This window comes from Bos taurus, chromosome 10, assembly GCF_002263795.3.
Source record: "Bos taurus isolate L1 Dominette 01449 registration number 42190680 breed Hereford chromosome 10, ARS-UCD2.0, whole genome shotgun sequence".
NCBI classification, from domain to species: domain Eukaryota; kingdom Metazoa; phylum Chordata; class Mammalia; order Artiodactyla; family Bovidae; genus Bos; species Bos taurus.
Genome location: NC_037337.1, coordinates 6,492,079 through 6,507,710, shown reverse-complemented (window position 1 = coordinate 6,507,710; position 15,632 = coordinate 6,492,079). Strand labels below are relative to the sequence as shown.

Sequence of the window (15,632 nt, the reverse complement as noted above, 5' to 3'; positions counted from 1 at the left end):
GAGCTTTTATCAAATCCTGAAAGGGGCTTTCAGCCTCTTCCCAGCTCTGGGGAGAGTCAGCAGGTTATCCTCCCAGGTGCTGAAGCCTTTGCTTTTAATAAGTGTGAGGATGATGGTCAGCAAGGATGTTGTCTGGGCCTGGTAACTGGGAAGGAGAAGAAAAGATGAATTTGAGGGGTATTTGTGAGATGACCATATGGGTGTAAAGGAAATGGAAGAGTCAAGTGGCTCTTGTGTTTCAAGCTTGAGTCATTGAGTGGATAAATTGAGACAGAAAACACAGGAGAGGTGTCATGCTCACTTACCGACTCATTGAAGTGGAGTGCCCGTGGGCTGTCTCAGTGGGGTGCCCAAGGGCTGTCTCAGTGGAGGTGTCTATCAAGCAATTGGATGTTCATGTCAGAAGCTTGGTCAAGAGGTGGAGGCTGAAGATAAAGACGCTGGCAGTGTATACATGGAAGGTGAAATCCTGGAAGCAAGGGACAGTGTTCGTGAGAAGAGCAGTAAGCTGAGAATAAGACCCTGGGGAAACCAGAGGAGGGTCTGAGGTGTGGCAGGAGAACACAGACTGTGCAGGGCACTTCACTGTTGATAAATAAGGTGTCATTCTTTAAAGGGAGTGATTCAAGTGAAGGTGGATCAGAGAATGTCATTCCTACAGGAGCTTTTTCAATTAATCTATATAAAAGAAATCTACAAAAGTAAATCAGTCATGTCCAATCATTTGCACACTATCTGTGGCTGCTTTCCCACTATAGTGGCAGAGTTGAACAGCTGTGACAGAGAAAGAAAAAGCTTACTGACGTGTGCTCCTTGTGTGTAGGCTGCTGGGTGTATACAGTCTATTTTGGACACACATGTGAGCTCATTCTACACTGTTTTCTGCCTAGTCCTATTTCTGTTTCACAGTCTGGTGTGGACTGTCCCACAGAGGCACACACACATTCGTCTCAGGTTGGGTGTGATTCACCACTGCCCTGTAGGATGTTTTAGTGGTTTTCAGGTTTTAGCCTGACCTGCAGGGAACCTTCACACACACATGAACTCTTCTGGATGAGTACATAAAATGGACAGATTCAGCCAAACTGGCGCCCTACAATATACTCTCAATGAGTCAGATTCTTTTCATTTTAAGGGCTAAACTGCTAATCCCTGTGAGGAAACGGGAGCTAACAAAATAAAGGAAATGTGCAAGTTTACCACATTTGTGTAATCTGAATAAAATTTTACAATGTCTAATATTTACTATAGCCTCCTTTAAGGTCTGCCCACTGCTCTTATTTCTGAAGGTGAGTGTCTTAGTCTACACAGGCAGCTATAATAAAATATCACAGACTGGGTGGCTTATAAACAACAGATATGTATTTCTCACAGTTCTAGTGGCTGGGATGTCCAGGATCAAGACTCCAGCAGATTCCATGCCTGATGAGAGCTTGCTTCTTAGCTCATAGATAACAGTCTTCCCACGGGTTTTCCTCACATGATGGAAGGGGCAAGGGAGCTAACTGCCTGGGATCTCTTTTATAAGAGCACCTATCCTATGTATTTGGACTTCACCCTCAAGACCTAAAAACTTCCCCCAAACTCCTACCTCCTGATATAATCAACTTAAATTGGTGATTAGGTTTCAACTTAAAATTTTGGGGAGGATGCAGACATTCAGTTAATAGCAGTGGAGTTCACTGGGCTTTCCCCATTTGACTTCAGATCAAGATCTAATCAGAATCTGAAGGTAAAAATCAAGATGGGTATTCCTTTTAGCCTCAGATGGGTCACTTACATTTTCAGTGACCTCTTTGTTGTTGTTATTCAGTCGCTCAGGTGTGTCCAACTCTTTGTGACCTTGTGAACTGCGTGTAGCACTCCAGACTTCCCTGTTCTTCACTCTCTCCCAGAGTTTGCTCAAACTTACCTGCATTGAGTCAGTGATGCCATCCAACCATCTCATACTCTGTCATCCCCTTCTCCTCCTGCCTTCAATCTTGCCCAGCATCAGGGTCTTTTCCAATGAGTCAGCTCTTTGCATCAGGTGGTCAAAGTTTTGGAGCTCCAGCTTCAGCATCAGTCCTTCCAACGAATATTCAGGACTGATTTCCTTTAGGATGGACTGGTTGGATCTCCTTGCTGTCCAAGGGGTTCTCAAGAGTCTTCTCCAGCACCACAGCTCAAAAGCATCAATTCTTTAGTGCTCAGATTTCTTTATGGTCAAACTCTCACATCTGTATATGACTACTAAAAAGTCCAGTCTAGACCTCTGTCCAAACCACAGCAATCCTTCTACAAATATACTAAGCAGAAAATAAGACAATTAAGATACTTAGTATCTATATTTGGAGAAGGAAATGGTAACCCACTCCACTATTCTTGTCTGGAGAATCCCAGGGACAGAGGAGCCTGGTGGGCTGCCATCCACGGGGTCACACAGAGTCAGACATGACTGAAGCGACTTAGCAGCAGCAGCAGCAGCAGTACCTATATTTAAGGAGTTAACATTATTTTTCATTCTAATATTTGGTAACCAATATCTCTCAAAATTAGATATCTAACAGAGAATACAACAAAATACAACTGTTGTACATATTTCCACTGCCTTATTTCTGGATTCTTTAAAGGGCAAGAACACTTATTTAAATCATCTCTGGGCCCGCATTTTGCCTAGTGTGTGGTAGGCACCTAGGGGATGTTGGTTGAACTGAACTAATTTTCTCTTCCTATTTCAACTGAATTGTTTGTTTGTTCTCTTACAGAATGAAGACATTCAAATGTTGTTTTAAGTATCACCTACAACAGAAAGTTTTCATCCTGTTTCTAACCCTATGGCTGCTCTCGTTGTTGAAGCTCCTAAATGTTAAACGATTCCTCTTCCCTGAACGGGGCATTTACTTGGTTGAGTACTCTCTAAGTACCTCGCCTTTTGTAAGGAACAGATACACCCATGTCAAGAATGAAATTGGATATGAGATTAACTGTTCAGGTGTCTATGAACAGGAGCCTTTGGAAATTGGCAAGAGTCTGGAAATAAGAAGAAGAACCATCATCGACTTGGATGATGATGATGTTGTGGCAATCACCAGTGATTGTGAGATTTATCAGGCCCTCCGAAGCTACGATGAAAAGCTTGTTTCAGAGGAGGAGAAGAGCTTCCCAATAGCCTATTCTTTGGTTGTTCACAAAGATGCAATTATGGTTGAAAGGCTAATCCTTGCCATATACAACCAGCACAATATTTATTGCATCCATTATGACCAAAAATCATCGGATACCTTCAAAGTTGCCATGAACAACTTAGCTAAGTGCTTCTCCAATATTTTCATTGCTTCCAAATTAGAGACTGTGCAGTACGCACACATTTCCAGACTCCAGGCTGATTTAAATTGCCTGTCAGACCTCCTCAAGTCTTCAGTTCAGTGGAAATATGTTATCAACCTGTGTGGGCAGGATTTTCCTTTGAAGTCAAACTTCGAATTAGTGTCAGAGTTGAAGAAACTCAATGGATCAAATATGTTAGAGACAGTGAAACCCCCTAGCACTAAGACGGAAAGATTCACTTATCACCATGAGCTCAAACAGGCACCTTATGAATATGTGAAACTACCGATGAGGACGAACATTTCCAAGGAGGCCCCCCCTCATAACATCGAGATATTTGTTGGCAGTGCTTATTTTGTGTTAAGTCGAGCATTTGTTAAATATATTTTCAACAACTCCTTTGTTAAAGACTTTTTTGCCTGGTCTAAAGATACATACTCACCTGATGAGCACTTCTGGGCTACCTTAATTCGGGTACCAGGAATCCCTGGGGAGATTTCTAAGACAGCCCAGGATGTGTCTGACCTGCAGAGTAAGACCCGCCTGGTCAAGTGGAATTATCTAGAAGGCCTTTTCTATCCCAGTTGTACTGGCTCTCACCTCCGAAGTGTGTGTATCTATGGAGCAGCGGAACTAAGGTGGCTTATGAAATATGGACATTGGTTTGCTAATAAATTTGATTCTAAGGTGGACCCCATCTTGATTAAATGCTTGGCAGAAAAGCTTGAAGAACAGCAGAGAAAGTGGATCACACTGTCTTCAGCAAAGTTATTTATGGCTAAACCTTCCGTAACCACCTCATGATAAAACTGTAATGGAAAAAAGGTTAAGATGGAATTGCATGCTATACCACAGCCAGTACCATTTGAAAGGTGTCTACAATTCCCTGAACAAGGGAAAGAGACCTGGCCTTTGGTGACAATTAGTCTGCAATCGGTTGGGTGTTTTTATGTTTGTTTTCACTTGTAATCTCACTGAGCTAAGTGGGAGATTTTAAACAGTCAGTAACCTGATATGTGTTGAGTTTCTGCTGTATACCCGGCACTTTTTAAAAAACATACAGGAATTAAATCCCAGTTGTCATGAGTTACAGTTACCCCAGTCACACAGCAATCTTACTATCTTAGGTTCTCCACATGACAATCAGGGTGCGGCTGAAGAAGTAGTGGAGTGATTACATAGCCGTGTTAGCCGCCAATTTCAGAGCAGTGTTCAAGCGCAGTGACCAGCACTCCACTTGCCTGTTAATTCAGCTCCTTAGACTCTTCTCAACCATTAGAATATTAGAAAGACTGTACTACCTCAGAAGAACTCAAAGAATTGTTCGATTTCCTACTTGCCAAAGCGTAACTTACCTTGTGGCACCTTGTCTGTTGCGTGCACGGCCCGGGACATCGATGGCCGGGCGTTTCTAGCGTGTGAGTGTCAGGAAGGCGGCCGGGCGTTTCTAGCGTGTGAGTGTCAGGAAGGCGGTGGGGTGCCTGGGGGAGCGGCAGTGCTGCTGAGAGGGAATGAAGGGATCTGTATGACTTTTCCATCACATTTCCCAGCGGTGTCCGGAATGGCCTCCTATTTTAATTCAGCTGTTTCTTTAAAACATATTTACTGATTAAAATCAAAAACTGCTTAACAGTTCAGCGTCACTCTCCAGAACATTGAACCTAAGTCTTTCAATTCATAGATTATCAGTATATGTAAGTTGTTTTTTTTTTTTTTTTTTTTTTTACACCGCAATAGGTACAATTTTGTTTTGTGAAACTGTCAAGCTAAAAATCACTGAATTTTCTTCAAAAGATTGTATGAAATAAGACAGCTTTCTAAATTAACTATTAGTCATTTAAAACGTGTTCTTCTCCAACAACTATCAAGTAGAGTTCAAACGTAAAATTATCAAAGCTCTAAGTTTATTGCAGTGTTCTCAGCTTTGATCTAAGAGAGAAAAAGCTAATTTTCCTAAGGACATAGCAAGGAAATTCACTAATAATATTTTGTGAAAACTACACCTTAGAAAACTACCAAAATGAGTCAAAATATACATGTATTTTCCTGTAATTACTGTGCTGGAGGTGAAATGAGACAGGAGTGAGGGTCCTCAGAACAGGTTATGATGTTTTTACGTCTACTGGGAAATCATGAAACTCATGTCAGAATTTCTTGGTGATCTTATGTTTCAATGTCAGCCTCAGTGACTACATAAATATATGGTAATCCAGGCTAGTATGAGACAGTTGGGAAGACTGAAGTATTTAAATGTGTTTTTGAATGTCTGTTTTCTACATGTGAGATGCCTTTTGCTTGTTTTAAAGTTTATGATACGGTCTGCCAAGTGGCACCACTTCTGTCTCTCTTTCTTTTTCTCATGAATTCATTTATATTCTCTTTTTTTCTGCCTCCTTCAAATTACCAGTTTGTCCATGTGTATGACTGTGACAAGCTTGTTGCTTTCCTCTCCAGGAGCCTCAGTTTTCTTCGTCTATAAAGGGAACACGTGGGTGTGTCCTGGCTGCCTCACAGATTTCTGTGTGAGGGTATCAGATGCAATCGTGTATGAAGTGGCTTGAAGATGGGGACAAATTATTGATATACCAGCAAGCAGTCTTACTGTGAGGGAAATGGAGATCCCAACCCCATTGTGATACTTAACCATGCACCTTTTCTGAAAAACCTTCCAAATATACAAAGAAGGCACAATCTTCAAGGCAACTTCTGTAACTGAGTCCAGTTATGAAGAAACCCCTGTCCCGACACCTGGGGTCCTTTTTAAGCCAGTAGGATTAGGAAATTGGCCCAGTGGCCTAAATCAGGAGTAGGGGTAGAAATACTTTTCCTACCACCCAGGCTTAAAAACACAAAGCCCTGCTGAAATATTTGCTATGCTTTTGGTCACCAGAATAATGTAAATGATAGAGAAATACCGACCTCCTGGTCCAATGTCTTGTCTCCTGGTGACAAATGATCCTAGCCTTTGTTTAGTGGGAAATTTTCCAGATGTTAGTCACTTTAATGCCATATTCAAGTGAAACGTGGCGCCATGAAGAGGTGACAGTGCCTTGTCCCCATGGACACATTTCTCAGGATTCAGTTCCTGACAGTTTGCCTGTCATTTGGGGGAGCTTGTCAGATCATTCTCTCTTGCCTTGGGAATCCCACAGATTCCTGCATGCCTTCAAACCTCCTTCAAACCTGATTCTCCCCTGAAATGTTTTAGTATGGTTCTCTCTAGTCTGGAGAATGTTTGGCAATCTGTGTTTTATAATAATTCTTTGCATAGTATTTATTGACACTAGATTCTATGTTATTTGACGATGAGACCATTACCTTGGAGTTTGTAAATTATATCAGATAATAATGAAAGAGCCACCCAAATATGTCTACATTATGTGAATAATCTACTGTAATTTAAAGACTGGTGTTGCTGCTATTTTTAATGTTTAGGTTATTTTAATTGAAATATATGTAATGTTTAAATTTAGGGAATTAAATTCGAAGATTTCTCTTGCCTTCCAGAATGTGAATATTATGCATAAGTATATATATTTTTGACATATTGTGGAGAAAACAAAATGACAATCTTTTCATGAGACTGTAAAGTGAATGATGATGATGGAATGAGCTTTGATTTTTGTTAACATTTTTATCAACGTGTCTAGAAATCTCCAACTTTTTTTTCACGTTTCTTGAAAGACATGTTCCCATTATATGAGTTTTAAGTAGATTGGGGTTGCATTTTTGTATTATGCTGTTACTAGATGTTAATCTCTAGTACGGTCAAATAAAATGTGCCTCCAAAACCAAGACCTTGGAATCTCTGATGTTTCCTTTTTTCTGGTTGTACTGGTTCCCCACACTCTTTCAGTTGATGACACTTGCCCAGTATTTGAAGAGGACAGTTAATTTCACCTCAGAGTCAAAATTTAAAAATCAGTGTGTGTATTATATGCAGAATATAGGTTCACAAATTTGAATTTAATTTGGCAAAGTCTCAAAGAATGTTCCAGAATTTCTCTTAATTCTCCTTCAGGTTAGTTTCTCCTCTCAGATTAACTATATAGAGAAATATTCTCACTTGCTTGATTACTTTATGGAAGTTTGTTCTTAACAGAGTAGGTTGAGCTCTTTCTCTTTCGTTCCTCAGTCCCTGGAAAAGCAATACTTCCTCTCTGCACCAGGATGCCTGCCCTGGCTGGGAGCCCCGCGGGTATGAGGAGGCTGCACCAGGATCCTCAGACTCGATGGCTGGGTGCTTCTGGATGAGTTTCTCTCTGTCCTGGGTAACACCATCTTTGCAGCTCTACTAAACTGAGGGGTATTTGGCATCACTGTCGCCCCCACCTCCACCCCTGCTCTGAAGATCCTCCTGGCCAGTTAGTTTTCTTCTAGCACCCTTTCTAAAGCAGCAACAGTCACCATCCTCCCTAACTAACAAGGAGTATGCGTGTCACACTCATAAATCACAATCCATCTTGAGGAATAAGGCTATTTTAGGAAAATTCAATATAAAAAACTAACATCTACTTTAACCTAAGATTAATTCTAGGTCTTACCAAGCTGGACAACTTTGCAAATCCACAGTAATCCCATGGAAGAATTCGGACTGCTTTAGGTAGTGGCAGTGGTAGGGTGGGTATACAGCATGGCATTGACAACCCATTAGGCTTGATTTCCAGATTCCGTTCAGTTCAGTTCAGTCACTCAGTCATGTCCAACTCTGAGACCCCATGGACTGCAGCACACCAGGCCTCCCTGTCCATCACCAACTCCCAGAGTTTACTCAAACTCATGTCCATTGAGTCAGTGATGCCATCCAACCATCTCATCCTCTGTCACCCACTTCTTCTCCTGCCTTCAATCTTTTCCAGCATCAGGGTCTTTCCCAAGGAGTCAGTTCTTCGCATCAGGTGGCCAAAGTATTGGAGTTTCAGCTTCGGCATCAGTCCTTCCAATGAACACCCAGGACTGATCTCCTTTAGGATGGACTGGTTGGATCTCCTTGCAGTCCAAGAGACTCTCAAGAGTCTTCTCCAACACCACAGCTCAAAAGCATCATTCTTTGGTGCTCAGCTTTCTTTATAGTCCAACTCTCACATCCATACATGACCACTGGAAAAACCATAGCTTTGACCAGATGGACCTTTGTTGGTAAAGTGATGTCTCTGCTTTTTAATATGCTGTCTAGGTTGGTCATAACTCTTCTTCCAAGGAGCAAGCATCTTTTAATTTCATGGCTGCAATCACAATCTGCAGTGATTTTGGAGCCCCCCAAAATGATGTCTCTCACCATTTTCACTGTTTCCCCATCTATTTTCCATGAAGTGATGGATCTGCATACCATAATCTTCATTTTCTGAATGTTGAGTTTTAAGCCAACTTTTTCACTCTCCTCTTTCACTTTCATCAAGAGGCTCTTTAGTTCTTCTCCACTTTCTGCCATAAGGGTGGTGTCATCTGCATATCTGAGCTTATTGATATTTCTTTCGGGAATCTTGATTCCAGCTTGTGCTTCATCCAGTCCGGCATTTTGCATGATGTACTCTGCATATAAGTTAAATAAGCAGGGTGACAATATACAGCCTTGAGGCACTCCTTTCCCGATTTGGAACCAGTCTGTTGTTCTATGTCTGGTTCTAACTGTTGCTTCTTGAGCTGCATACAGATTTCTCAGGAGGCAGGTCAGATGGTCTGGTATTCCCATCTCTTTAAGAATTTTCCAGTTTGTTGTGATCCACACAGTCAAAGTCTTTGGCGTAGTCAATAAAGCAGAAGTAGATGTTTTCTGGAACTCTCTTGCTTTTTCCATGATCCAACGGATGTTGGCAATTTGATCTCTGCCTTTTCTGGTTCCTCTGCCTTTTCTAAATCCACCTTGAACATCTGGAAGTTCATGGTCCACGTACTGTTGAAGCCTAGCTTGGAGAATTTTGAGCATTACATTGCTAGGGTGTGAGATGAGTGCAATTGTGCGGTAGTTTGAGCATTCTTTGGCATTGCCTTTCTTTGGGATTGGAATGAAAACTGACCTTTTCCAGTCCTGTGGCCACTGCTGAGTTTTCCAAATTTGCTGGCATATTGGGTGCAGTACTTTCACAGCATCATCTTTCAGGATTTGAAATAACTCAACTGGAATTCCATCACCTCCACTAGCTTTGTTCGTAGTGATGCTTTCTAAGGCCCACTTGACTTTGCAGTCTAGGATGTCTGGCTCTAGGTGAGTGATCACAGCATAGTGATTATCTTGGTGGTGAAGACCTTTTTTGTACAGTTCTTCTGTATACTCTTGCCACCTCTTCTTAATATCTTTTGCTTCTGTTAAGTCCATACCATTTCTGTCCTTTATTGAGCCCATCTTTGCATGAAATGGTCCCTTGGTATCTGTAATTTTCTTGAAGAGAGCTCTAGTCTTTCCCGTACTATTGTTTTCCTCTATTTCTTTGCATTGATTGCTGAGGAAGGCTTTCTTATCTCTCCTTGCTATTCTTTGGAACTCTGCATTCACATAGGTATATCTTTCGTTTTCTCCTTTGCCTTTCACTTCTCTTCATAGGTATTTGAAAAGAAGCTATTTGATTCCCAGATTAGCAATTCCATATTTTAAAAATCCCATTTGGTGCCTACAAATCTATATGTAAACTAGGGCAACTGGCTTCTAGTTTCATGAAACTGATTATGAGGAAAGCTTGGCAAGAGAAAGTAGATGATTGCAAATTTATTCCTACTACTGGGAAAAAATTCCTATGATGATGCATAGTAAACAGCTTGAGCTTTGTCTCATAGACGGATGATCAGTGTGTCAGCCCACGAGGAGGCATAAAAGCCCCAGAAAGACTATTCACCTGCCCTCAGGTATGGCATTCATGTATGGTCCTTCCTGGGAGAAGCTTGGACCAAGTCATGCAGAGGACAAATAGCCAGGAAAGAATCTGAGAAAAAAATCATGTTCAATGATGTGGGTAAATTTATTTCACCTTTTTTTGTTGTTAATGTTGCTGTTTTCTATAGAGCATAAAGGAAAGTTAAACAGAAATCATTTATATTCATAATTCTAACATCCTGACAAAACCATTATAGTTATCTTGAATGCCCTTCTAATCTATCCATTTCCATGTGCCTCCTCTGTCTCTTTCCACTGCCAATATACTTTCAATCACTTCCCATGTTGCTTGCTGCTTAATCTTTATGGCTACCTAATGGTCATACCATAATTCCCTCAGTCCTTCCTTGATTGTAGGACATTTGGATTGTAAACTGCTTTTTCCCTTCTGTCATAAATAACGGTGTTATAAACAGTTTTATACATAAATCTTCTCCTTTCCTTGAGTCACTTCCTTATTTCTGAGAGAGAAGTGACAATCCTGAAGATAATGGATTTTTAAAAGTTTATTTTCATGTATGTCGCAAAACGCCCTCTCAAGAAATTGTATGGGACATCCAGTTGGTATATATCAACTACAGCCTCAACCTATTTGAAATAAATTTTATTTATTTATTCCAATAAAAGGCTAGTCTGATTCTCAAAGGTAAGCAAAGACTGGCTTAAAGCAAGGATGCAACCAGTCTTCTAACAAATCAAGGCATTTGCTGTATGGTTAGTGAAAGCCCTTTCAGAATAGTAAAGGTTTGCATTTTGATGACTGACTCCATTCCAGTAAGGATCTAAAGGCTGCTAGTTCCTTCTCGTATCCATTCTCCCCGGCTTCTGTGACTTAATTCTGGGCAACTATTAATTCCCAGCCTTTTGTTAACCAAAATTTCAGAAGCAGAGACCTGACCGAGGTAAGGAGACATTTATTGGGGAGTTGTTAGGACTGCAGTCAGGGAGACACAGATTCAAGAAGCAAGTGCTTATGTTGCCCTGGACTGCAAATGGGGGAGGATTATAAAGGCAAAACCCTACAAAGTTAAATAAATTGTCATGAATTAGGATTGAAGCTGGCAAGAAGTTGAGTGTTTGTTAAGCAAGGATTAGTTAGGGTCTGAAATGATTACGTAGTTGCAAAGAGGGAGGGAACTTTGCAACTACAAGTTTGCAGCTAGCTGCTGCTAGCAGATACTGTTTTAAAAATGGTTGGCTATGTGGTTGAGTTTGATATAATTCAGAGATGATTCAAGTTCTCAGTGGTTTAGGAAAGTGTCTGAAATTATATCCACAGTGGCCACCCAGCTCCACTTTTGGATGCCTGAACCACAGTTACTCATTTTTTTTTGTTCTTTAAATGATCTTAAATATCAATAACCTCAGATATGCAGATGACACCACCCTTATGGCAGAAAGTGAAGAAGAACTAAAGAGCCTCTTGATGAAAGTGAAAGAAGAGAGTGAAAAAGTTGGCTTAAAGCTCAACATTCAGACAACTAAGATCATGGCATGTGGTCCCATCACTTCCTGGCAAATAGATGGGGAAACAGTGGCTGACTTTATTTTTCTGGGCTCCAAGATTGCTGCAGATGGTGACTGCAGCCATGAAATTAAAAGATGCTTACTCCTTGGAAGGAAAGTTATGACCAGCCTAGACAGCATATTAAAAAGCAGAGACATTACTTTGCCAACAAAGGTCCCTCTAGTCAAGGCTATGGTTTTTCCAGTAGTCATGTATGGATGTGAGAGTTGGACTATAAAGAAAGCTGAGCACTGAAGAATCAATGCTTTTGAGCTGTGGTGTTGGAGAAGACTCTTGAGAGTCTCTTGGACTGCAAGGAGATCCAACCAGTCCATCCTAAAGGAGATCAGTCCTGGTTGTTCATTGCAAGGACTGATGTTGAAGCTGAAACTTCAATACTTTGTACTTTGGCCACCTGATGTGAAGAGCTGACTCACTTGAAAAGACCCTAATGCTGGGAAAGGTTGAGGGCAGGAGGAGAAGGGGACGACAGAGGATGAGATGGTTGGATGGCATCACTGACTTGATTGACATGGGTTTGGGGTAGACTCCGGGAGTTGGTGATGGACAGGGAAGCCTGGCGTGCTGCAGTTCATGGGGTTGCAGAGTCGGACAAGACTAAGCAACTGAACTGAACTGAACTGAAATATATAGTCACTTTTGATCAATGGTGGCAAAGGAGAAAAAGCAGAAGTCATTGCATGGGGCATCTGAGAATGCACTTGAAAGGTGGCTGACTTAGCTTGCTTTCCTCCCTCCTCCCTTACGTTTTCTTACTGTCTGGAATGTGTTTGTAATAGCTGGAATTTTAGCAGCCATTTTAAAACCATGAGTATATAAGTTATAATCAAAGACAATGAAAATATGACACTTGAATCAGCCAATTCTACCTACCTTCAGTATTTTTTTATGGGAGGAAAAAAAGTGTATTTAAACAACTGTTATTTTAGTTCTCTATTACTAACAGCAGAACAACATGAGCCCTAACTTTTACAATGTTTTTCTAAGACAATGCTTTTCAAACTTTGCCTTAGAAGGCTTGTTGAAACACAGATCTCTCCTCCTTCCCTGAACTTTTCATTAAATGGGGTGGATGCGGGGAGAGAATTTGCACCTCTAACAAATTCCCAGATGAGGCTGTTCCGGATCATATTTTGAGAACTACTATTAGGGTATCTTTCCCCAAAATTACTTCTTAAACATTAGGGTAAATGCATTTAGAAAACACCAGTAAACATAGATGGCAATAAAAATAGATACCTCCAGATCCTAAAGCACTGTGGTCAGAAGTCCAGATATGTTTTATATGCTTTGCCTTGTGTGCTTTCCTTATACCATTGAAGAAATAGAGATCTGTTATTTTCTGAATAATGACTACAGTTGATATACATTTCCATATCTACATGTCCTCCTACAGTTATTTTCAACCACATTGCTACCTTATTTGGAACTATTTTATCAAATGTATAAAAATAAATGAATTTAACCTGAAGTTGTGGTGGTAAAGTCTCAAGCTGAGACTGATGTGTTAATTCTGTTAAACAAAGGTATTTGCTGGTGAGGCAGACTCTACCCAGAAGGAATTTTTCACAAACTAAATGTGACAGTCCTGAAAAATTATTGAAAGAGTGAAACAGCCCTATCATTCTAACTCTTCACTGGTTCAAGCCATTACAGGAATGCCAATGCAAAATAGATACAGAGTTATGTGCCATCTCATAAATGCTTTCAAGTTTTTACTTCAACACTGAGTGGATACTGAAAAAAAAAAAAAGAGGCAGTGGGGTGGCGGGGGAGGGAACCAAAAAAAACTCAGCAAAATGTATGTGCTTTAATATACTTTGCCAACAAAGGTCCGTCTAGTCAAGGCTATGGTTTTTCCTGTGGTCATGTATGGATGTGAGAGTTGGACTGTGAAGAAGGCTGAGCGCCAAAGAATTGATGCTTTTGAGCTGTGGTGTTGCAGAAGACTCTTGAGAGTCCCTTGGACTGCAAGGAGATCCAACCAGTCCATTCTGAAGGAGATCAGCCCTGGAATTTCTTTGGAGGGATGCTGAAGCTGAAACTCCAGTACTTTGGCCACCTCATGCGAAGAGTTGACTCATTGGAAAAGACTCTGATGCTGGGAGGGATTGGGGGCAGGAGGAGAAGGGGATGACAGAGGATGAGATGGCTGGATGGCATCACTGACTCCATGGACGTGAGTCTCAGTGAACTCCGGGAGTTGGTGATGGACAGGGAGGCCTGGCATGCTGCGATTCATGGGGTTGCAAAGAGTCGGACACAACTGAGCGACTGAACTGAACTGAACTGAATAATAGGAAATTGCTTCCTATTTTTAGAGTCTTTTTCATTACTTTGTTTTCAATTCCAACAAGGAAGAGATAAGTTTCACCATTGCTTAATTTAGTCTTAATGGCTACTAATTATTTTTTATTAAAGATTATTATTAAACCAGTTTTACAGGTAGTTTTTCTCACACTTGTTAAGAAGATCATTGTGGAGGAAAAAGGGACTCCAATGTGGGAAGAGGTGAAGAGGACCCCAAGGGTGGTGCTGAATGGACACCCCAGGATGAGAGCTGGGTGCTAATGGGGGTGGCAACCAGTACAGACTGGAAGAGGTCAGAAGGCTTTAGAGATTTCTTGGGGATGATGAACACAGAATACATAATAAATCTGAGTGTATTTGTGGTGGCTTAGTTGATAAGTCATGTCCGACTGTTGCGACCCCATGGACTGTAGCCTGCCAGGCTCCCTTCTCCATGGGATTTTCCAAGCAACACTACTGGAGTGGGTTGCCATTTCCTTCTCCAGGGGATCTTCCCATCCCAGGGATCAAAGCTGAGTCTCCTGTATTGCAGGCAGATTCTTTACCGACTGAGCTATGAGGGGAGCATTTATTTAGAGGCAAATTAGATCATCAGAGTATTGAGGACTGAATGAAAGTCTATGAAAAAAAATTATCATTATTATTTAAGGAGAACAAAGAGTAGTACAGTTATGGCTTAACTAGATACTGTTTTCATAGGCATAATCATATAATGTTAATTATGTAATATTTAAATGTTGATCTAATCAACAGGATGCTGATATAACTTATTGGGAACTTGGGGAGATTAGAAGGATTGAACCCGTGGGGTGGGGAGTGTAGGTGTATGTGAGAGATGTCAAAATCATCTCCCATGGTGGTAATCAGTGATAATGCCTAAGACTGAAACGTCAAGTGTAGGAGTATAAGGATGTTACTCAGATATGTGAAAGTAAAGCCAAAGAACCAGTTGAGAGAGCTGAAACTAGTTTCCTCTGAAGAAGGGAAATGGAGGAAGAGATGGAAACTGCTGGTTTTTTGTTTTGTTTTGTTTTTTTTCAACAAGCCTTGCAAGCAGTTCCATAAACCTTAAACTAAAAACTGGGGGTGGGGGGAAACAGATACTGGAAAGGAAAAAGACGTGATCTGTGATCAAAGGCTGATTGTAATCTAACAGTGCAAATAACAAGAAACCTTATAAGTGCAGCTGTTGCTTCTGTCTGCTCAGCCCTTGTCCTTCCCCTCATCCCTCCCAAGTCTTCAGAAAACTACCGTCCTTGCTCCAGAGGTGGTCAGGTGACCCAGGGTAATAGGCCAGTTATAGATCCTCACAGCCACAGTGATTGGCCTAAGAGGTGGCACACGACTTAAACTAAGCCATGACTTAAACTAAACACAAGACTCAAACTAAGCACATGACTTAAACTAAGCTTTCCTGGGGCTTTTCAAATTCCTGCCCAGGGGTGAGAACCTCTTGTTCTTCTCTGATCACAAAACCTAGGATATACTTGTAAGGGCAGCCCTCTACCTCACCATCTGGACAAGTTCCTTCCAGCCAACAAAATTAATGTGCCAAAGCAAACAGAGAATAGAGAAGGACAAAGAGGGTCCTCAAAGCATTCAAAGGAGTAAATCCAA

At 41.1% G+C, this 15,632-nt stretch overlaps 1 protein-coding gene across 2 annotated transcripts in view; it reads left to right on the top strand.

Moving 5' to 3' along the window:
- Positions 1-7,104, top strand: part of GCNT4 (glucosaminyl (N-acetyl) transferase 4) — a 30,871-nt gene extending 23,767 nt beyond the window's left edge. For both annotated transcript variants that reach the window (XM_005211233.5, XM_010808850.4), the window contains exon 2: positions 2,748-7,104. In XM_005211233.5, the coding sequence (XP_005211290.1) occupies positions 2,749-4,113 (1,365 nt within the window). In that variant the 5' untranslated portion in view covers position 2,748 and the 3' untranslated portion in view covers positions 4,114-7,104. The remainder of the gene's footprint in view (positions 1-2,747) is intronic.
- Positions 7,105-15,632: the final 8,528 nt, after the last annotated feature.